This window comes from Amblyraja radiata, chromosome 3 (genome assembly GCF_010909765.2).
Source record: "Amblyraja radiata isolate CabotCenter1 chromosome 3, sAmbRad1.1.pri, whole genome shotgun sequence".
NCBI classification, from domain to species: Eukaryota; Metazoa; Chordata; class Chondrichthyes; order Rajiformes; family Rajidae; genus Amblyraja; species Amblyraja radiata.
In genome coordinates, this window is record NC_045958.1 from 82346706 (window position 1) to 82371389 (window position 24684).

At 42.0% G+C, this 24684-nt stretch overlaps 1 protein-coding gene across 3 annotated transcripts in view; it reads right to left on the bottom strand.

Annotated features, from left to right (window-relative positions):
- abca1 (ATP binding cassette subfamily A member 1) overlaps positions 1–24684 on the bottom strand; it is a 150144-nt gene that overhangs the window by 16307 nt on the left and 109153 nt on the right. For 2 of the 3 annotated variants that reach the window (XM_033018216.1, XM_033018218.1), the window contains exons 28-43: positions 23534–23688; positions 22000–22124; positions 20559–20657; positions 19090–19279; positions 17574–17668; positions 16869–16901; positions 15041–15146; positions 13582–13656; positions 11412–11581; positions 9644–9821; positions 6126–6241; positions 5127–5271; positions 2933–3056; positions 1792–1921; positions 1174–1294; positions 1009–1071 (exon numbers count right to left, since the gene is read on the bottom strand). In XM_033018216.1, the coding sequence (XP_032874107.1) occupies positions 1009–1071; positions 1174–1294; positions 1792–1921; positions 2933–3056; positions 5127–5271; positions 6126–6241; positions 9644–9821; positions 11412–11581; positions 13582–13656; positions 15041–15146; positions 16869–16901; positions 17574–17668; positions 19090–19279; positions 20559–20657; positions 22000–22124; positions 23534–23688 (1925 nt within the window). The remainder of the gene's footprint in view (positions 1–1008; positions 1072–1173; positions 1295–1791; positions 1922–2932; positions 3057–5126; positions 5272–6125; positions 6242–9643; positions 9822–11411; positions 11582–13581; positions 13657–15040; positions 15147–16868; positions 16902–17573; positions 17669–19089; positions 19280–20558; positions 20658–21999; positions 22125–23533; positions 23689–24684) is intronic. The other variant, XM_033018219.1, reaches the window with a different exon arrangement.

Here is a 24684-nt window from a genome sequence, read left to right on the forward strand (position 1 = left end):
ACCATTAAACTTAACTTGAACTTGAACTTGAAATGAATCATATAATCATGTACAGCTCAGTCACACAGCTAGTGGAGCTGCTGCCTCACAAAGTCAACAACGCAGGTTTGATTCTCAGCTTTGAGGCTACCTGTGAGGATTATGCATCTTTTCACTGTAACCACACAGGTTTCTCCATGTACTCCATTTTTCTCCTACCTCACACAGTAGTCATTGTAAATTCTAAGGTGATAGAATCTTGTCATTACAGGTGGGCATGTAGGGAGAATAGGTTGTAGGGAAAATTTGCGAGGGAATTCAGTTGTTCTGTGCGCTGATATAAACTCAATGTGGAAATGTAATCACTTTCTTTAATTCTTAGTATAATCATTGGGCTTTTAAGTGAATATCCCAGGAATAAGTTCCGTGATAACAAATGTGGTGTAAAGGCTTGATACAAGAAGCTTTTCATTTTACAACTGTACAAGATATGGACTCGTGTGTACAGTTCTAGTCACCTTACTACATGTAGGTAGGAGGTCATTAAGCAGGAAATGTTACAGAAAAGATTCACAACAATGTTACCAGGACTGGAGAGACTTGATAGACTGGGGCTTTGGTCTATGGAACGTAGAAGGTTGAGAGTGGCCTCTAAGAGGTATATAAAAACATGAGGGGCATGCATAAGGTGACTGGTTACAGTTTTTTTCCCAGGATTGGGAACTTTAAAACCAGAGGGCATTGATTTGAGCTGAGAGGGGGGAAATTTTAAGGGGAACCTGAGGGGCAACTTCTTCATACAGAGGGTGTATGCAATGAGCTGCCAGAGGGAGTGGCAGACCTGGAATGCTCTTTCTGTAAGGGTGGCTGTTAGATTTAACATTTTTCAAATGCAATTGGACATTCAATTGAAGACAACTTATTTCCAGGGTTATGGGAAAATGATGCGGCTATTTTGGAGGTTGAGCAATGCATGGCTAAATGCCTTCTTTCTCGGCTGTACAGACTATGTCTCTAGTCACTTCTTACCTCTCCAGGAGGGATGCCCACACAAAGTCTGTCAACAGCAGGTTTCTGCTTCATCCTGTAGATCTGGAACAGAAACCTACATGTTATGAGGCGTGATACATTTACAAAGGTGTCAATTAGAACTTGTCCTGCTGTTTTACTCAAAAAGCACAGTGTGTGACTCACCTTGGTGAGGCTTTTCAGCTCCAGGATATCATTCTGGCACCCACCACTCAAAACCCTCTGCCTCTCCTTCGCCACGTCCTCATCTTCATCAGTCAACATTGGGAGCTTTACGGATGAGGGTCTAGACAAACATCAAAAAAGGTAAGAACACTTCATGTCCGCCTGTCGCTCCATGATCAACAACACCATATACTAGTGAATGATTTAACTGGATGGCTGCGAACCAGACATCTTCTCTGTCTGCTACTTTTGTTTTACCAACATTTTATTCTTCAATATAACCTTGTATTAACCAAATGTTTTCAAATAGGTAGCAATTTCCCTTCATAATGGCTTCCATATGCACATTAACTTACTGGATTGCAGCCTTTGTTTAATAAAACAAGCATAATTATGAACAAACATATTAATTGATAACAAAAGTTATTTTATCTTTTTTTTCTAGTTTTGTTTTAAAAGTAGTGATATAAAGGTTAGAGTCTTTCCAAACATTGCATTATCACACTGAAGCACTGTAGAAGGCATTTTGTCCCAATTATTCTAAATGGGTGTGAGGCTCCACATAAATCTCCTCCCTCTCTGCTTTATCAAACTATATGAACTTTTGGCAACATTTACCTTGGTTTTATAAAGAATCGGTACTGAATCAGCACTGTGATGATGAAAAAAACCGCTCCCTCCACAGCCATGGCAAATAGGTTCCTTCCGACCAGATCCCAGGAAAGTGGGGAGACAAAACGATTCTCTCCTGCGCAATAACAGAGCATTTAACAATAGCACCATAGACTTATAAGGCAGACACCACATCATAAACCATCCCAAGCTACTTCAAGTTTGAGAAAGAAATGCAGATGCTGGAAAAAATCAAAGGTAGACAAAAAATGCTGGAGAAACTCAGCGGGTGAGGCGGGGTCTATGAAGAGAAGGAATTGGCAACGTTTCGGGTTGAGACCCTTCTTCAGACAAATGTCGGGGGGGGGGGGTTGGAAAGAAAGGAAATGGGGGGAGACAGTAGGACTTCAGGGAGAACTGGGAAGGGGAGGGGGAAGGCGGGAGAAAGTACGGGCTATCTAACATTAGAGAAGTCAATGTTCATACCGCTGGGGTGTAAACTACCCAAGCAAAATATGAGGTGCTATTCCTCCAATTTGCGCAGGGCCTCACTCTGGAAATGGAGGAGGCCAGGTCAGAAAGGTCAGATTGGGAATGGGAGGGGGAGTTGAAGTACTGAGCAACCGGGCTACTTAATGTTCGAAGATGACCAAGAGCATATTGGGTAGCACAGTGGTGCAGCTGGTTGAGATGTTGTCTCTCAACTGCAGCGATCCAGGATCAATTCTGTCCTCTGGAGATGTCTGGTTGGGGATTGCACATTTTCACTGTGAATGTGTGGCTTTTCCCTGGGAGATCCACATTGCAAACATGTGCAGGTTTCAATGAGTCTTGATGGCCATAGGGCCAGTTTATGTGCTGTATCTCCCTATGACTCTATGAGGTTGCTGGAAAAAAGTAAGGTGATGGGGTGAGGTAGGTGATTGTTGGGAGCAAGGGTTTGGGTGATTGTTGGGGGCAACGACATAGAAATGGTAAATAGATTTTTTCAATTGTCACACTTATGTTACAGTCAGCTCTTTAAAATTTCCAAGACATTTAAATACTAGACCAAAATCAAATGTCACTGTGTCCAGTACAATGATTATAGTTTATTTTCAAAAGTTAATGGAATTTGGGTTTCAAAAATAAAATAATCAATACACACCAAATCTTTCCAAGGCATCTGCCATTGCCTGATTTTTCACCATGTCTATCAGCCCACGACCCAGGCAGAAGTGAGGGAAGATCAGGAACACAGACTTCAGAACCTCATTAATGCTGTTCAGTTTCTGAAACAAGAAGCAACTCTTTCATTAATTCAAATAAATGTTGAAAAAGTGTTTAATTACCATCTATTGTAAGTGCCATGTGTACAAGAAGGCAGAAAATTATTATCAACTTTTCATTGTTGTGCTGAAATATTGAAATAGGGATTTGATGCACATTATCTTCATTAAGACAGCCACAACCAAAGACACGTATTCCATTGCCTTGAGTCATAATGTATGACCACACAGGCCAGAAAGTGGCAGTGAAGCAGATTTGAAGTGACAACCTTGAAATTGTAAGCATTTGCCAGTTTCAGAGACTGAAAGGGAGATATCTGTAATTACCAAGCTCAATAATAGCAGAATCAAAAGGCAGTCGTGTAACTAAACTAAATTAATTGGCTAGCTCAAAGAACACCAGGTTTTTCTGTGCTGCTTGTGTTTATCCATGCATAAGTCCTACTGCCACAGGTGATGTGCTATTCTATCATATATGTCATCTATCATCTATAATCTTATATTATCAGTCATCTAACTTGTTCCAATGATAATGATATTATCATGCATTTGGTTTGCATTGTTACAAGAATAATCTAACAATGATTTATTTTCATTTCCAGTATTACTGAATTATTTGTAAAATCTTGTCCCAATGTTATATGATTATGTGTGTTTGTTGGCAGTTATTACTATCATACTATCACACATTGATCATATGTACAAATTGCTTAAGGTAAATTATGCATATAACTCTTGCCGATTGCAGTGGGTCAAATCAGAAAATGGTACTTTGCACACAATCATACATCATATGTGAGGATTTTGTATGTTGATTTTAGCTCTGCATTCAACACCATTGTGCCAGAGCTACTACACTCCAAACATTCCGAGTTGACTGTGCTTGAACCCCTTTGTCGGTGGATCACCAGCTTCCTGACAGACAAGAAGCAGTATGCGAGGCTGGGAAAGCACATCTCTGACCCACAAACGCTCAGCATAAGAGCACCGCAAGGATGCGTACTCTCCCCTCTCCTCTACTCTCTCTACACCAACGACTGCACCTCCACTGACTCCTCTGTCAAGCTTCTCAAGTTTGCAGATTACACAACCCTGATTGGACTGATCCAGGATGGGGAGGAATCTGCCTACAGACAGGAAGTGACACAGCTGGCATCCTGGTGACATCGCAACAATCTGGAGCTCAATGCTCTTAAAACAGTGGAATTGATAGTAGACTTAGGAGAGCTCCCCCTCCCCTGCCCCACTCACCATCAACAACACTACAGTCACATCTGTGGAGTCTTTTAAGTTCCTGGGTACAATCATCTTCAAGGACCTTAAGTGGGGGGCTACCATCGACTCCACAGTCAAAGAGGCACAACACAGGATGTATTTCCTGCGACAGCTGAGGAAGAACAATCTGCCACAGGTCTGCCACAGGCAATGATGGTTCAATTCTATATGGCCATCATAGAGTCTATCCTCACTTTCTCCATCATGATCTGGTTTGACTCAGCCACCTTCCCTCCTTTGATGAACTGTACACTGCAAGGGCCAGGAAGTGAGCGGGCAAGATCATCTCTGATCCCTCTCACCCTGGCCACAAACTCTTTGAATCATTTCCCTCTGGAAAGCGACTCCGGACTGTCAAAGCTGTCACGAGTAGTAGCTCTACTCAATAACCAAAAATCTGTAGCCTCTGGTATTTTATTTAATGCACATGTTTAATCAATAATGTTATATTATTAATGTTTAATGTTTTATGTATCATTCCTAACTGTCACTGTATGTCATGTTGTCACTTGTGGGTGGAGCACCAAGGCAAATTCCTTGTATGTGAATACTTGGCCAATAAACTTATTCATTCATTCATTCATTCATTCATTCATCCATTCATCTAACAGATAAATCTGAAACAGGATTCCATTTTTACAATAATTAAATTGTGTCAACAGACACAGTTTCCCAAATCATATGATTAAGGACATCTCTTTATATATTAGTTAATATTAATATTCTACGGATAGCTTAATGCTGTTCCATGTGATGAAAAGTTGATCATGTAATAACAATAAGTGTTTAATGACTCACATTGTTGCTGAACAGCTCAAGGACAAAGGTTGCCACACTGCCATTGATCCCGATGAACAAGTTCACACTGGTTAAAATTACATAGGCAGTGCTGGGGATTCTGAATATAAAGGACGCTGGGTACATCAAAGGTGTGATGGACCACCTGTAAGTAGAGATAAACACTTGTAAGGAACGGAGAACCCGGGGCGACACAGTGCACAGATAGTATTGCCATTGCCACACAGGTCCAGCGACTTGATTTTAATCCTGATCTCAGGTGCTATCTTCATGTGGTTTGCAAGTTCTCCCTGTGACTGTGTGGGATTTCCCTGGGTGCTCTAATTCCCTCCCACCTCCTAGTCATGTGGGTTGGTATGTTAAATAGCCACTGTAAAGTGCCCCTTCTGTATAGATGAGAGGTAGAATCTGGGATGAGAATGTAGGGAGAATAAAGAAAATAATGAATGTAGAATTAGTGTAATAGGATGGCTGATGGTTGGTGCAGACTAAACAAATTACTCCATCTTAGCATTTCTGATGGCATGCTGAGTGCTTTCATTCCTGCTTCTGAAGCAGAGAGTGATGGGTCCGATGCTTGCTCTTCCACATGGTTAGATTTAAAACAATTAAACACAATGGAAGATAGAGGGACAGCTGAATGAAAATTGATGCCATCCTTTACATCCTGTTGTCTCCTTTTTTGGATGAATTTTCAGGGCATTTCCTTGGATGATTTTTGTTCCCCGCCTGAGAACGAAGTCTGTGCAGAGTTTAAAAGCGATGTTCAATGAAGTGACAACCTTGGTGAATTCTGCCATAAGTGGAGGATGTTGAGCATTGTGGGAGATAATGGTAGCACAAGGTCAAACCTTCCTAAAAAAGTGCGGCAAAGCCAAGATTTTCCTATAACAAGTGAATATCTGAATGAAAGTTATGAGTGTGCTTTTTGAAGCACTATTGGTATTTTGTTCGTTGACATGCAAGCTCAATATTCCTGACCACAACATCCTGACTTACCCATACAGCAAGAGAAGCAGAGCCAGCACGGGTAGGTTGGTGGTGGAAACGTATGATTTTTGTTGGAAGCAGATGAAAATGATGACGACGAGGATGGCAGGAACAACATAGTTACACTAAGAAGAAGCACAAGCACAACATTTTGTTAGTGATGCAGACATCCATCGACAGGTTTATCTTAAATAAAATATTTTGGATTCTAATTCCACACTCTTAGCTCACTTGCAATATTGTGCAGAAAATCAAAAGCTGCAGATGCTGAAAGTCTGTAATAAAAAACAAAAATGTTGTAAACACTCAACAGACCAGGCAGCGTCTGTGGAGAGAGAAACAAAGTCAACATTGCAGTCATTGAGGGGTCTCCAAAGTGAAACATCAACTCTGTTTCTCCGTCTGCAAATACTGAATGTTTGCAACATTTTCTATTAAAATTTCAGTATTAATATGTTTCAGTTTGATGAAACCATGATCACTCATGGGATCGAAGCTCATCCTTAGATGCCTGACCCAAATGGATGATGTAGCAACATTCCCACACTGAACTCCACATCTGAAATCCAATTACATTCATTTAGTTTCAGAAATGGTTGGCAATAGACTACATCATGCGTTTAGCAAGAGGAGAAATTTCTACCATACATGACTAAATAGAAATCATCCATTGTAAACAGTTCTTTGAACCATGTGTGCCTTAATTAAATACGAATAAGCATCTGAAGATAATATTAACAGCAACTTGTATTTATATGATGCCTTACAGGAGACTTACCAAACAAAATTGCCTTGCATAAATGTGCGGTTATCCACTTTGGTGGCAAGAACAAGAAGGCAGATTATTATCTGAATGGTGTCAGATTAGGAAAAGGGGAAGTGCAACGAGACCTATGATGAAAGAATGGATCGACTGGTCTTATATTCACTGCAATTTAGAAGGATGAGAGGGATTCTCATAGAATCATATAAAATTCTTAAGGGATTGGACAGGCAAGATGCAGGAAAAATGTTCCTGATGTTTGGGGAGTCCAGAACCAGGGGCCACAGTTAAAGAATAAGGGATGGACCATTTAGGACTGAGATGAGGAAAAACGTTTTCACCTGGAGAGTTGTGAATCTGTGGAATTCTCTGCCACAGAAGACAGTGGAGACCAATTCAATGGATGTATTCAAGAGAGAGTTAGATATACTGTAGCTCTTAGGGCTAATGGAATCAAGGGATATGGGGGAAAAGCAGGAACAGGGTACTGCTTCTGGATGATCAGCCATGATCGTATTGAATGGCGGTGCTGGCTCGAAGGGCCGAATGGCCTACTCCTGCACCTATTTTCTACGTTTATGTTTCTATTTGATATTGAGACATATGAAGTGATATTACAGCAGGAATGGTCTGTTTTCAACAATACTGAACAAAGAAAGAGTTGACTTTGAGCTCTTTATGAATAGATCTTAGCCAGCTGCACACTGAAGGCATGGCTGCCAGCGTTGCCCCTTAACTGACACCGTACCATTTTCTACCCTCAATGACCTGAACTCACACAAAACTTTGCTATTCGTAGATCAGGTCGGTGGGGGCGCTGCATGCCGGCAGCCCTGCCAACAGTGTTAGTTTTTTCTACTTTTTTTGTTTTTTTAGTGTGTTTTAATGTATGTTTTTGGTGTCTCTCTGTGTGTCGTGTGTGGGGGGTGGTGTGAGGGGGGTAAGGGGAAAACCGTTTTGGTCGCCTCCTCCATGGAGAGGCGACTTTTTCCATGTCACCTGCCCCATGGCCTAACATCGAGGATCGGTGTGGCCTTTCCCGGAGACGCGTCTGAGGCTTCAGCTGCGGGCGCAGCGTGGACCTCGTTGTGGAGCGGGCGAGCCATCTTCGGGGCTCGCCGGAGGGGAGCGCTCCGTTCGCTGGCCCGCGGCAGCCTGAAACCGGGGTCTGCAGAGCTTCAGCCAGCGCGGCATCCTGGGCCTGGGATCCCTCGTTGGAGACCCGGGAGGAGAAGAGCTCCGACCGCCAGCCCGCGGCCTTCTTCCACCGCGGGCGCGGCGTGCTCTTACCATCAGGAGCGGGATCCCTCTTGGAGACCCCTGGAGAGGAGCTCTGACCACCGGCCCTGTGGTGTGCGGTGCTTCCGGCTGCAGCGCGGCGGGGTCTTTAGATCTTCGACTGCCGGCCTACACCAACCTGAAGCCGCGGTCTCCGGTGGGGAGGCACTGATTCAGGACTTACCTGGACTTTACCTTGTCTACTCATTTGGACGCCCGCAGCGGCGGCTTCGGAGGGTTGAAGACCCGACCACGGGGGAAAATGGCGGAGGACTGGCCAAATTTTTTACCTTGCACCACAGCGATGAATGCTGTGGTGGATGTTTATGTTAAATTTTTATTGTGTTTTTGTGTGTTCTTTTTCATTGTACCGCTGCTGGCAAATTCATTTCACTTGCACTTTATGTGATTAACTCACACAACCATCTTCACCTCTACTCTAGGTTTATTCACCAAGAGTACATTAGGTCCCTATCATCAATCTATATTTAGTACAGATGCACATTTGATGGGTGGTGTGTTATGCCAACGGCCCTGTTTCTGGACTGATGATCAGTACTGTGAATTTAAAATGATCATCCATTCAATTTATTTTATAATACTGAATTGCAAATCGCAGGCATATTCATGCAAAGCTATTAACAAAACAAAATGTCCTGCGGTGCATTCAAAGAATGCCATCAAACAAAAAATGACGATGAGGCTAAGAGGAAGTTTTGCAGGTGCTATAAGGTTTTCTTAAAGAGTTAGCTTTAAGAGAGTAATTTAAAGGAGATAAATAGAATGAAGAGGTTTGGGTCATTAGCAACTGGACACATGGACATCATTAAAGGAGCAAGTCACTTTGGAGATGATCAAGAGTCAAGAATGAATTAAAATTGTTCACAATGTGTGGCACTCTTTGGGCATCCTCCAGAGAGTAATATTTCTTGATCCTCAATGGACTTTTGGATAAATACTAGGACACAAAACTCATCGCTACACATGAGTACTTTTTGTAACATGCACAATACCAAGCCATCCAATAGTTATGAAGAATACAGCAGTGCTCTCCTACCTCAAGAGATCAAGCACTGTGTTTTCATCTATTTCAAATGTCAGTAGATTAAGGACTACAGGCTGGCTTCACACTGTATCAAGAAAATATTTAACTGTGCATTTGTCCTCAAAGGCTAACAAACATCTGGTGGATTTCTCCCATTTGTTCTGTGCACCTGCCTTTATAATGTTTATAAAGTCCACCTTTTCAGCTCTTCCATGGGCCTTTATTCAAGTAGGAAAAGCCTAGGTGGGATAATAATTTGCAATAAAACCGCACAGTCGTCGCGCACCAATGAAGGAAAGTTGGGGTATTATTCCCTTTATTCCCATTGCCTTGCAAATATTTCCTTTCAAATATCTGTCAAATTCCCCCTGGAACAAGCTGCACATGGTCGAGTAAGAGTTTTTTTCTGAGCGATAGGGGTGATTAAAGTTACTGACTTACCATATCCCACATGTAGTTGGCTAGCCAGTAGATGGCTGGCTTCACTCCGCTGATGAACTGCAGGTGCTTGGCTTTGGTGACGCGCTCCTGAATCAGGAAAACTACAAAACTCGCCGGAACAAAGGACATGGCGAAGATCACGCAGATGGAAACTAAAACATCCACGGAAGTAGTCATTCTGCAACAAGCACACCATCCAAAGTTAGGCAATGAAGAGAGTTTAGATCATAATGTATTAGCCAATTATGTTTTCCAACATACAAGGAATTTGATTTGCCATACAGTCATGAAAGCTGAAACACCAAATTGGGTTTTCTCTCTGTAGATCAGTGGTTCTAAACCTGGGGGTCGTGACCCTCTATGGGGGTCATTTGGGGCTTTGCCAGGGGTCATGAATAGGACACAAATAAGATATCAATTTGTTGAGCCCATGTTTAGGAACCTAACAAAGGTACATACCACATACAGTATTTTGTTTGCATATGCACGTACTGGTGCCAAAACGGTTAAGAACCACTGCTGTAGATAGTGCCTATTCTGTTGAGCATTTCCAGTGTTATCTGCTTCTATTTTTACAATATCTAAACTTTTTTGCTTTTCAATCAAATAGGTATTAACATGAAACAAATGTTGGAGTGGCTATGATAGTATGCCGGTGAAGCCCAGAGAAGGAGTTATAAACATAGCTGCAAATCTCCTCTTACAATTGAGCAGCCTTCAAAGCCTGAGACCCTCCCCTCTAATGTTATTGTTAGATCTATATTTCTTCTTATTCTGTCAGTTTTCGAATGCTATGTGCCAACACACTGCCCTGATTATGATGACATTTAAAAGGGCTCTTGTCTTGGTAAAATATTGTTGTTACATTTTCTGCAGATCAGCAAAGTGAGTTATCCTCATATAACACCATGCTAATTCGATCAAACGCACATTTCTATAACTCGTTGGTTGCTTTTGCCTTCTGATTTTGTATAATTACTGGTCAATCAAAAGAATCCTGTGCATTAATGTCTGCCAATGAACTTCAATTTTCAGATGACAGAGGAGGTAGTTGAGGCTGGGGCTATCCCAATGTTTAAGAAATAGTTAGACAGGTACATGGATAGGACAGGTTTGGAGGGATATGGACCAAGCGCAGGCAGGTGGGACTAGTGTAGCTGGGACATGTTGGCCGGTGTGGGCAATTGAGCTGAAGGGCCTGTTTCCACACTATGACAGATCAGTGCGAAAGGAATGTCACGACAGAGAGGTCGAGGGGAAACAGACTAGCTTGTTGTCCTTTTACTATCACTGTTACATAGATATCACTATCGTTTGCAGCTCGAGGAGTTTGGACTATTCCTACTTCACAATAAAATGTTGAAAATAATCAGCAGGCTAAGCAGTATCTGTAGTAACAAAAACAAAGTCAATATTTCAGTTCAGTGATTTTTCATCATAGCTATTCTGATGTAAGCCATTGATCATAAATCTGTCCCTCGCTCCATTAATGCTGATTGATTTGCTAAGTATTTACAGTTTTATTTCAGATTTCTACCATTGAAAGTATTTGACTTTTACTGCATATTCCATGAACAGATTAAAATATGTCTTGTACCGACAGTCTTTTTCTTAAAGTTTCTGCTGAGGGTAATCCAGGGCAGAGATTAAAATTGACTAAAAAAATAAATTAAAAAAATCCATGCAATATTTATTAAGCATGATTTTGGTCTTAAGCGAGAATGATTTAATTTATCTTGAGGCGGTTCAAAGTGAAGCAGATACTTACAGGGCAGCCTCAGAGATCTGTTCCTTGGTCAGATTGAGTGGGTGGTTGATGGCAGTGATTCCATACACACTTGGATCTTCTCCTTCTGGTAAATTAGTGCGCAGTATGGCATTGTTCATGATGTTCAGGAACGCTCCTATGGCGTGCCAGCCTTTGTTATTAAACCAGATCTGAAGGGCAAAGCCAAATAAACAATTTAAAACATTATCTCTGCAGCATGGTGAACACAAGGATGAATGATGTGGTAGGGAGAGGGGAGTGTGACAGAGGTAGGGCTGTACGCAGCATGGTGAACACAAGGATGAATGATGTGGTAGGGAGGGGAGTGTGACAGAGGTAGGGCTGTACATTGCAAGTGCCTAGCAAGTTTTATTTAACCTGCGCCAATTTTCTTGCACTTTGATTTATCAAGTATTTTGCCTCATTACCCATTTACTTTTCTCTTCTTATGTAGCCGGTTCCAGTTCTAGATTGGTTCCAGTTTCATCGGTTATTAGACTGCCTATCTATGGTCAATCCGAGTCCGAAGAAGGATCTCGACCTGAAACGTCACCCATTCCTCCTATCCAGAGATGCTGCCTGTCCCGCTGAGTCACGCCAGCATTTTGTGTCTATCTTCAGTGTTGCTATCGATAACTCTGAACCTAGTGATGACTGGCAGTAGACTACTTGGAGGTCACCACAATTAGACCATCCATCGCTTATGTCTGTTCTGCTGTTCCAAAAGATCACAACAGATTTGTGTGTGATGTGACATATCGCCACCTCTGCCATCACTACGACCATTCCTCCTCAACCCTCCTCCCCACTCAATAGCATGAGCCAGCAAAGTCTAAAGGTAACAACAGACGCAGCATCAGCTGCCATCAATTGAAGAGAGATGTATGTTTGCATTCTCTACTTCTCTGTCGATGAGATTCCTAACTTCACACCTCAACGATTCGACTCTAATGTTTAGATCACATCTTCAGTTCTGCGGTTCCCAACAGGTTTTTCTCTAATTTATATTCAGCAATTATAAGCACATCACATTTACATGAGCATTAAGGCATTTTGCAGTAATTTGGTAAAACAAAAGTAATACAAGTTACTGATGAAACGGCTTTCACCACTAATTTTGGACAGTACAATCTAGACTGAAATAATCATCCTTTTTTCCCCCATTGTGGTTATGAATCACCTTGCCTCCGAAGAAAATATCACTCTATCCACTCAATCCAAACTCTCAACCCAAAAAGGCAATGGGACATTTCTTCTTGAACTGGATCGGGATTTGGGCAATCCTACAAACTCAGTAGTTCTGGTTGGATTACTCAAACAGAGTAGAAGAAATCTTTACTTTGCCCTAGTAATGCTGATACAGGCGGCAAAATGCAAAAGTAAGCCCTGTAATCCATGCACATCAGTCACTAAAAGTAAGCATACAGGTACAACAGGCAGTGAAGAAAGCAAATGGCATGTTGGCCTTCATAGTGAGCGGATTTGAGTATAGGAGCAAAGAGGTCCAACTGCAATTGTACAGGACCTAGGTTAGACCACACCTGGAGTATTGTGTGCAGTTTTGGTCTCATAATTTGAGGAAGGGCATTCTTGCTCTTGAGAGAGTGCAGCGTAGGTTCACCAGGTTAAATCCCGGGATAGCGGGACTGACATGCTGTATGATGAAAGAATGGGCTTATACTCACTGGAATTTAGAAGGATGAGAGGATATCTTATAGAAGCATATACAATTCTTAAGGGATTGGACAGGCTAGATGCAGGAAAAAAATCCCCAGAAGAAGGGGGTCACAGTTTAAGAATAAGGGGTAGGCCATTTAGGACTGAGATGTGGAAAAACATTTTCACCCAGAGTTGTGAATGTGTGGAATTCTCTGCCACAGAAGTCAGTGGAGGCCAATTCACTGGATGTATTCAAGAGAGAGTTAGAGATAGCTCTGAAGGCCAACAGAATCAAGGGATATGGGGAGAATGCAGGAATGGGGTACTGATTTTAGATGATCAGCCATGATCACATTGAATGACGGTACTAACTTAACATTATGGACAAATGTTATTATTTCTCTAAATGTCAGCTTTGTTCTGTTTCTAAACTCCAAATGTGTTTAGGAGGGCACAGGCTTTTAAATGATTGACTGGAAGAACAGCTGGATTCAAGAGGATGATGTCTTACCTTCACGTTGTCTTTTGTGTCTAGTCCAGACATAAACTTGGGGAGCTGACTCATAAATCGTTCTGAAGCACTGCCCTGTAGACAAAAAGCATAACCTTTAGCAGGTCTCAATCCTGTTAATATCTCCAGGTGGGGTTGCTTATCAGTGGGATGCAGAAATAAATAGCCACTCACCTTCCCCCAGTAAAAGAGCATGCCAGTGGTACAACAAGGGAATAAGCAATGGATTGGAGGGCATTACATGATTCGCATTCGAGAGATTGGTATGATATTATGAAACTGAATCACCAAGTTTGATTAGTGCACAGAGTATCTCAAAGATTGTACAGACTATCTCCAAAAGTGATCTATGAAAGTTTAGAAATTCTTCCTTGGTAACATGTCCTTTGTGCACAATATATACATCGCATCGTATTTTAGCTGGAAACGGAACAGTTTGTTTAAACTCCCTTCCCTTCATCATTGCAGTTACTGGTTTAATCAGATCACAAGAATATCATTCTAACCAGAGAAGATATTGAACCATGGAAACATAAATGACTGCAGATGCTGTAATCTGGAGCAAATAAAATAAAAAAACCACTGGAAGATTTCAGTGGGTCAAGCAGCGTTTATGGAGGGAAAGGATTTGTCAACATATCGGGTTGAGAACTTGCATCAGGACTCATTGAACCAAAGTCCTCTCAACTGCAATTCCCCAATTGCTGTCAGTTCAATATTGTTCTAAAATGTTTCCTTCACGTTCTTGCTTTTGCATTCTGATTATTAAAACAGCAGCGCATGTGCTTTTTATTATTATATTGCATCTGGGCAGCCAGGGAACAACTCCTGGCCTCATCAGCAGTCTTAACATTGAGAAAACAAAGAAAGTAATTGTAATTGGTCCATGATATTGTGGCTGCAGCATTGATTATCACAGCACTAACTGTCAGTACCATAAACATGGGAAGAGGGAGGATTAATTTCCCTCAAGGAGATTGAAATAAAGGTAGACACAAAACGCTGGAGTAACTCAGCAGGACAGACAGCATCTCTGGGGAGAAGGAATGGACTCAGTCTGAAGAAAGGTCTCGACCCGAAAAATCACCCATTCATACGCTCCAGAGATGCTGCCCATCCCACTGAGTTACTGCAGCATTTTGTGTCTATCTTCAGTTTAAACCAGCACCTGCAGTTCCTTCCTACATGTTCCTAGAGATTGAAATAAATGTTGATTATCCAACTTGAAGGTCCATTATCATTGGTCTGCATACCTGCCTAAAGCACCCATGGCACAAGTGCTGGGAACAAGCTGCAGGGAACAAAGGGGCATTCCAGCAAGGCTTAGGAGCAGCAGTAACTCAACTCATAATTCAGTATACACTGTAGAAACTGTGTTTCTGTTGGCAAAACAGTTTTGTTTTTTCACTATGGCTATTAATTTCACAGAGGGTTTGACTGCAAAATATCCAATACTAACCTGCGTTAAATCAAGTGCTTGCTTTAAGTGAAGTATGGCTTGCGTAATCTCTTCACGTGAACCCAGCAATGGAGAGCTCTCTCCTCCTAGTGAAAACCCGCCATACCTAGGAAACAAGTACATATCATTAGCTGCTTCTCTGCCTGGTTGAGTGGAAGTTCCTTTGTCACAACAAGCCCTCAAATATTTTGATATTTTAGAGGTGGCACAGTGGCACTGCAGTAGAGTTGCTGCATTACAGTGCTTGCAGCGCTGGAGACCCGGGTTCGATCCAGACTACGGGTACTGTCTGTACGGAGTTTGTACGTTCTCCCCGTGACCTGCGTGGGTTTTCTCAAAAATCTTTGGTTTCCTCTCACATTCCAAAGATGTACAGGTTGTAAGTTAATTGGCTTAGTAAATGTGAAAATTGTTCCTAGTGTGTGTAGGAGAGTGTTAATATGCAGTGATCGCTAGTGGGCAGAAGGGTCTGTTTCCATGCTGTATCTCTCAGCTAAACTAAATATATTCAGGTAATGCTCTGCACGGAATCACTCCACACACACACACAAACTGTAAGATCTTCCATGTTCAACACTGACCTGATTGAGAAGAAAAAGTGTCCTGTTTGAGCCACCCAAGAGTGTGAGAGTATAATAGAGGGGGTAAAAGCTGAGACAAAGTTTCTTTGGGCTGGTGATTCTAAATCTGAAAGCTATGTTGCACGTAAGGGAACGGTGATTGAGAAATACAGGGTCAATTATTTGCTCCAAGTCTATGAAACTTTAGAATGTTATACACTTGGGGCCGTGGATGCTCCAAATGTGCAACATTCTGTCAGGAAAATTGAGGCCACCGACTGAAAGATAATATGAAGTAGTAAATTGAAATGTGAGAATGAGTGTTAAAAAGGCACCACCTGGGATAACTGTATTGGTAGTGAACCACACCAGTCAACTAATATATTCTTTCGGTCCAGTTATTATTATTGGATAGATTTAACTTTTTTTTTACTATATTTATCTCCCTTATAAGTACAATCTGCTTTATATCTCCTGCTCTATTTTTAAAGATCTTAAAATAATATCAATTAATGGGCCTGTCCCACTTAGGCGATTTTTCCGGCGACTGGAATTGCGACTGTCAGAGTGGAACACACACACATTGCTTCCTTTACCAGCCAGTTATGCGGGCGGGGGACAGGTCAAGCGGGTGGAGCGCTGTCTGAGTGAAATTCATACGGTGCAAAGCCAATGTGATACAGACACACACCACGATGAAAAGAAGGTTGGCGCTGTAATTAACATGGTGAAAGCACAGTGTACAGGAAGGGTCACGTAAGTCCTTTCAAAGAGATGGGGAGACGGGGGTTGGAGAAGGAGTGGAGGCAACTTTTAATAAGCCAGAGATACATGGCTGTGAAGTTCGGCAGACATTTAACATTGCCGGTTGGTTATCATTGGTTCTGAAAACTACTGCTTACTTTTTTTCCCCCCAATGAACCAATGAAATTCACCAGTCAGCACCGGCCACAACCTACGAGAACCTTCGACCTCCTGGCAACCCACTAGGACCTCCTGGCGACCCACCTAAAGCACGGGAATTCTCGCTACTCTCCATGGCAGCTTCATTCTGGTCGCCGCTAATTTTTCAACATGTTGCAAAATTCACGGCGACCATAATGAGGCCACGACTAGTTCCCAGAATGCAGGAACACCTCATGACCATGAAGGCAACTGCCCAGCAACCACCCGCGAACATGTGGCGACCGCATAGTCTACTGCAGTCGCCTAAAAAGTCGCCTAAGTGGGACAAGCCCATAAGGTATAGCAATTAGATGCAGACCTACCTGAACTCATTCACCCATAACTTGTTCTTCAAACTGTAAATACAAAACAAAAATGGGATTAAGACACTCAAAGGCTCTAAACTATATCTCTGACATCTCTCAACTAAACAAACAGCTCTAAAGACATCTCTAAACTAAACTAAAGGCACCAAGCCAAATATTAATTAAATGTGAATACTACAACTTCAACATTTTTGCGTTTGACAGCACTGGGCCTCTACTCGCTGAAGTTTAGAAGGTTGAGTATGGGGGCGGGGGGGGAAACCTTATTAATAAAAGGCATAGATAGAGTGGATGTGGAAAGGATGTTTCCACTGGCGGGAGAGTCTAGGACCAGAGGTTATAGCCTCAGAATTAAAGGACGCTCTTTTAGAAAGGAGGTGGCGAGGAATATCTTTAGTCAGAGGGTAGTTAATCTGTGGAGCTCATTGCCATGGCGGGCTGTGGAGGCCAAGTCAGTGGGTATTTTTAAGGCAAAGATAGACAAATTCTTGATTAGAGCAGGTGTCAAGGATTATGGGGAGATGGCAAGAAAATGGCTTCAGGAGGCAGAGATTAGCCATGATTGAATGGTGGAGTGGATTCAATGGGTTGAAAGGTCGAGTTCTACTATAACGTGAACTTGTGACCAATTATGTTATATCTGGTGCAATCCTTTTCTCACTGTGCATCAACAACATGATTTGAAAAAGATTTTCACCTTACCTTCTACCAATGATCTGTGCATATGTTTTCACCAGGTAGTCTGACAAATTTCTGCCCGACACGTTCTGAAGGATGTCCGTAGAGTTCAATTTAATCTAGAAGGATGGGAAAGGAATAAAGAATGTTAATCATCTCAGTGATTGCAAAACAGTTCATTGTAGGCACGTTGCTGTCATATTTACTTCCATTAATCTACATAAGTAAAGCACGCATCTTAAGATAGAGCTGAAAATAGCTTAAAGGGCCTGTCTCACTTTCACGACCTAATTCACGACCTTTTTTACTCGTGGACATTTTTCATCATGCTAGAAAAACACCCCGACCTACTTGATACCATGAGTACCTACGACTAGCATCACGGCCTGCTATGACCTACCTACGACCTTGTGACGACCATGCTGCGAGTACGAGTCAAGGGCAAACTCGGCAGAGGTCGTGAATTAGGTCGTGAAAATGGAACAGCCCCTTAACTTTCTGGAAGTGGGGTTTATGGCTGGATTTGCAGAGGTTTAATGCTGCAGAAACCTAAGCATTTGCAATATGCACAAGAATTAACAGTTTGACATAAAATTAAACTAATTATATTCCATCAATTTAAGCAGTGCACCCTATGGTACAAATCATAGACAGAAATATCATATCATTAATGGTGGACAAAAAAGCTATATTTCTAACCAAAATATATTTTTCTCTAAAAAGGACATAAAGGGCTGGAGTAACAGTCAAGAAGCATCATTGGAGTAGTCTGATGAAAGGTCCCGACATGAAACATTGCCTATCCATGTTCTCCAGAGATGCTGCCTGATCTGTTGAGTTACCCAGCATCTTGTGTCCTTTTTGCAAACGAACATCTGCAGTTCCTTGTGTCTATATTTTTCCTTTTCTATTAATATTTTACCCTCAAAAGAAAGGTATTCTGAGCAAAAAACAAAGTGTTACAGGAACTCAACTGGCCTGGCAGCATCGGTGGAGGGAAATGGACAGCTGTGTTTCAGGTCAGGGCCCATCTTCAGGTATTCAGAGCATGATTAATAATATTATAATGCACACCCAATTCAAACACAATTCACCTTCTTGGTGATGGCTCTTAATTTGCCAATAAACTCATTAATCCAAACTATACTTAAGATCTAACTGAAGCTGAATGACCAAATAGTCATGAAGTCAATTAGAAACATAGATGCAGGAGGAGGGCATTTGGCCCATCGAGCCAGCACCGCCACTTATTATGATCATGGCTGATCGTCCCCCATCAATAACCCATGCCTGCCTTCTCCCCATATCCCTTGACTTCACTAGCCCCTAGAGCTCTATCTAACTCTCTCTTAAATCCATCCAGTGACTTGGCATCCACTGCCCTCTATGGCAGTGAATTCCATAAATTCACAACTCTCTGGGTGAAAACTTTTTTTCTCACCTCAGTCTTAAATGACCTCCCCCTTTATTCTGAGACTGTGGCCCCTGGTTCTTAGCACACTTAAACTAGGTTAGCTTGATCAAAAATAACTTTCCAAACCTGAGGAGGAGGGAGCCCACCAGCTGCTGGAGGGCATGATGGAAGCATCGTCTTCACATCATTATCACTACATTGGCATGAAGGTGAAGGGTTTTCCATTGTCCAGTTCCCTTTGAGGAAGATGTCCATTACGGAATCTGATACAGGTGGTGTAATCCATTCCTCATTTGTGGGCTCACATGGAACATCCCTGAGACAAGCAATAAACAAGACAAACAACTATTTATCTTGACATCTCCCAGCATTTGGTCAGTCAGTTTAGTTATAATTGCACAGCCTGGGTTTAGTAGAAAAGAATCATGGTGCAGTTGACAACACAGGCAAAAAGGCAATGAGCAACCCATTAATCAACACAATCCACTGCTATTCATATGATGCAAAGGACAGGAGAGACCATTCATTGAATAAATACTCAGATAAGTGCCATTTGTGGTTGGAGAGCACAAAAACAGGCCATTCGGGTTGATTCTTCATGTGATTCTCTTCCACGATGACTTCGTCTCAATATATCCTTCATTTTTCTCTCACATATCAGTTTACCTTCCAATACATGCATTGGTGCTTTTGTCTCATCTCTTTTGGCACAAAGTTGCATGCTCTCACTTTTCTGCCGACTTATCAATGATAGTCTTACGCTTTTTCTCCCATATTTTAGATTACCTACAGGTAGGACCTTCTCTATGACTATGTTCTAATTTCACAGAACTGCATCAGATCAAGTCTCAGATGCCACTTTTCTTGCAGAGAGATTAGCAATCTGCTCAGTCCCTGTTATATATATTTTATTGGGAAGTCACAATGTGGGTCAGGATTCAGAGTAGGAACATCAGCTCTACCTTCCTGAAACTGATTGGTTTGAGCAAAATTACGCCTGAAGGCCAGTTTCCATGGAGATGGATATAAATCGAGGATAAATATGATGTAAGAGAATCACTTGGATTTGTTCTTCCCAACTTGGGATAAAGTTGGAGGGATTTTCGGGGTAATTTTGGGACAGTGATTAATACACATTCTGGGAACTGCATCGTGCTGCACGAGAGGAACATTGAACATAGAACAGTACAGCACAGGAACCAGCCTCTTGGCCCGCTGTGTCTGTGCCGAACATAATGTCAAGTTAATCTAATCTCCTCTGCCTGCATGTGATCCATATCCCTCCATTCCTTCCACATTCATCTGCCTATCTAAAACCCTCAAACACAACTATCACATTTGCTTCCACCATCACTCCTGGCAACATACTGAGGTTGGGGGGTGGGGGGAGGGAGGGTGAGAGTTGTCTAAAGTAAGTTATGTTTAAATTAATTTGCATTGGGAATGGCTAATTGATATGACTTTCAGTAATTGAATCAGAACTAAATCTGCACGGGTTCAGGAATTAATATGTCTAGGATTAGATCCTCTTTCCACACAAAATCCAATGTGTGCTTTATAAGATATGCATATCGCAGCATCAGCAATGTACTCACAGAATAGGGTCTCCTCTCATGCACCGCGTCCCAAATCCTGGTTTATTAACAAGAGAATCCATCAGTTTTGCTATACTCGCATCTCCAGGGGCATCATTACTGCAAAGAAGATAAACAGGAAGATCAGTGATCTCAAGGTAAGCTACGCAAGCAATAGGATCTGCACAAACAATAACATCAACCTCACCCTTTCCTGCACAATCATTTGGCAAATATCATTCATACAGTTATTGTTCTATGTTTCTTCACCTGTTTTTTTGGTGACTGTTCTTTCTTATCTTCTGGCTGAGTTAGCTTTCCTAACACTCTAACTCACTGGAAGGCCAGTTAACTGCAGATCAAAGCGGACGTTCAAATCTCATTCATCCAGTGGTAAAATCCAGAGGATTAGTGATCTGGAGACATACGCTCTAATCCTACTCTAGCAGCTGGATAATTTTTATTCAGTTGATTAAGTACATTTGGAATAACTTTGCAGCATCTGGTCTCCATCTGTGCTGTATACCTCAATGGTTCTTATATTATGAACTGAAGGTTCTTAGCCAGTGGTATGTCTGACCATGGAGGGGGTAACCTAGTTGGCAGAAAGATAATTGGCATCCACATCTAAGGATTCAAATTATATGCGCTTACTATCTTCACTCAGCGAAACCATAATTTTCTGCGCCGTCTCAGTCCATCGCTGTTTTAACAGGGCCTATTATAAATTTAGATGTGTAACGTATTTCCCATTAGAGCCAAACATAACACAAGAGCTTCAACAATTCAAATGAAATGGACACTTCCAATGCTCAACCAGATGCAACTTGCATGCCAGATATGTATGAATAGCTGCATTGCTCCTTTATGGAGTGCTTAGGAAAATATTCTAACATGGTTATTGAACACTGTTTTATTATTGTCAGCCCTACAACAGGTCTCAGATACATTTTATTTCCACGTTCTATTCCACTTGCCACATCCTCACTCCTTAATTTGGCATCCTCCTAGAGCTTCCCCAAATCCTCTTCATAATCCATGCTGCCAATAACTTTAGGGATTCATTATCCATCCTTTGATATAAGAACCAGGATTATGTGGAACCACAATTATTAATTTGGCAGGAGCTTGATTCAAAGCAACTAGCTCCCCTGCAGTTCCAATGTTATAAAGCAGCAGTGTGCAATTTCATAAAACAGAAATTCATGACAGTTGTGCAGATATCAGGTTGGTTGAAATTCATGACAACCAACTTTGGAGCCATAGCGAGAACATTTAAATGAGCTCAGCTCTTCACAACTGTTGTTTTGTCTGTTGAGTTATTGCTCATCCTAAATAGCTTGGAAATCATTTTCCAAATTGAGCAGCAGTGATTCTTTCTGAGATCCATTGAACAAATGGCCTTGGTTTAACAGGAATGCACTCAGCCCATTGTAACCGGTGTGTGCATTTGAAGACGTACCTAATGAATGTGTACTGCTGTTCGTACATCCAGGGGTGCAGCTCCAGGCTGGGATATTTACCGAATGGAGGCACGATCAGGCTGAACACCAGCGCAATGCACACAAAGACAGCTGGAAGCACAATCTAGAAAACAACAAATTTCTTCTTTTATGCAAAAATCAGACTGGTCCATTTGATATTCCAAAGCATTACTGCACGCAGTTTACATGAGATTTGTCCCATCCTCTCATTTAAAATTTGATGTTCCTTAACATAACCTATTGTCTTTAAACAAGACAGAGAGACAACTCGTCTAACCTCCTCGGCTGTACACAGCGTTCCTGATGTAGCCTCCTTTACATCTTCAAAACCAAGCATAGACTCGGCAACTGTTTTGTCGAACACATATGCTCAGTCCATCAATAACTCCCCCCCCTCCCCCCCCCCCCCCCCCCCCCCCCCCCGCTTGTGACCTACCTGGATGCACACCCATTTCAGCCCTCTCCTCTTCCATCTATATTCCTTCCTCTGGCTTCACAATTCACACTCCTTCTGGCCTTATTTCACACCTTTTGCCTTTTCACCTCTGCTTTTCCCCACCCATCTGCCTATCAACGCCCGCTGACCTGTATCTACCTATCACTTGCCAGGCTTTGTCATTCCCCTCCTCTCTTCTAGTTTTCTTCTCTCCCACGCTTGATCACAATCAGTCTGATGAAGGGTCCTGACCCAAAACGTCGCCTATCCATGTTTTTCAGATATGCTACCTGACCCACTGAGTTACTCGAGAAATTTGTGTCTTTTTTTTGTAATCAAATCTGCAGTGCCCTGTTTCTCCTCTGAGTTAATTGACCTTCTTTGCATTAACACCAGACTAACAATGCAAATATTTGACTAACATTATGGTCACAACTGTACTCTAAAGATAGTTTATTGGAAAATAAGCAGTTTCCAGTTGCTACAACAGCAGAGGATCTCCAAGAAGAGGGATTTGTGATCGGGGGGTGAATGTGTTTAGTAGATGATGTGTTTTGTTTTAGACAAATGCATCTTTATGGTATTGTCAGACAAAGATCAGTCGTTTTTTTACTAGTAGTCGTAGTGAGCTTGTGGCCCCTTTGCCAAGGATCAACCTCTGAGCTCTACCGCTGGAGCCTGTGGACTCTAACATCGTGGAGCTCTCGGACTGGTTGGAGACAGACATCGGGAACTCCAAGCCACGGGGGCTTCGATCGCCCCGACATGGGGGCTTTGACCGCCCTGACACGGGGGCTTTGATCGCCTTGACGTGGAAGCTTGGGGGAAGTGAGGGAAGAAGATTAGACTTTATTGCCTGCCTTCCATCATAGTGAGGAATGTGGGGAATCCGTTGTGGTGGATGTTTTTGTTAACTTTTATGTAGTTGCATGTCTTGTTGCTTTTTTAGTATGGCTGTATTTTAATTTGTATATCACTTTTTCTTATTTGGTACACGTGACAATAAAAGACCTTTGAAACCTTTGACAGCGGTCTACACACCCCGTTCCATCAATTCTAACAGGAAGCAGGCTTACCTGAGCAAAGATTCCTTTCCTGCTACGCTTGGCATAAATCAGTCGCTTCCAGAACAATGCCACAAACTGTTGTCTCATGAGACTCCAGCCTTGCACAGAATAGGATCCTTTCCCATCCAGCCCATTCAAGAAGTCGGTTTCCCGAGACTCTGCAAATGCATCCAAGAATGCTTCAAATATAACCAATTGCTCACTTTTAACTGCACACAGAAGTACCAATTTCTGTTGTGCAACAAAATGTAATCACTCGAAATAAAACAATTCACGTGCGCATTTGTTACTCCATAACAATCTCAATGATCTTGAAACATAATGATAAAGAAGTAACACTAAAATGACTTATTTTCTTTAAAAATAATGTAGTGTAATTTATCCCTCAAATATATTTCAAGGAGTTTTACAGCCAATGTATGTTTGAAACTTAATCACTCTTATGATATCAGAAACACCGTAGCTAACTTGTTCCAGAAGTAACATTATGATCACAAAATAATCTATAATGGAGAAGTTGGTTAAAGGGCACACATATGGTCATTGGGGTCTTTGGTTTAATGAATTATCCAAGAGTTAACACTTGTGACTGAAACTCTGTCAGTGCCAATAAAGACAGTTAAATGATAATAGTTTAAACAGAGTGGAAGGGTAGAACAGAAGAAACTGGAAACATTTGTGGACACAAATTGCTGAAGTAACTCAGCGGGACAGGCAGCATCTCTGGACAGAAGGAATTGGTGACGTTTCGGGTCGAGACCCTTCAGACTGGTGTCAGGGGAGTGGACGGGAGAGAGATAGAATGTAGTCAGAGCCAGTAAGAGACTGGTAGGAGAACGGGGAAGGGGGACGGATGGAGAGAGAGAGAGAGAGAGAAAGCAAGGGCTATTTGAAGTTAGAGAAGTCAATGTTCATACCGCGGGGGTGTAACATTTGAGATGCTGTTCCTGGAAACATTTGTGCTCCACGGTCAAGCTGCTAAAAACTGAGTGAAAGGATCAGCATCACAGAGAGTGTATCTATGGCCTAATTTCCACTTTACACTAATTCCTGTGAAACACGAGAATGATAAAGTTGAGGGTGAATGGAAAAGATCATAAACCACCTCAATAAAGCAGTGAAAGAATGTCGAGATAACAGGAGAACTGTGGCAGTCTACT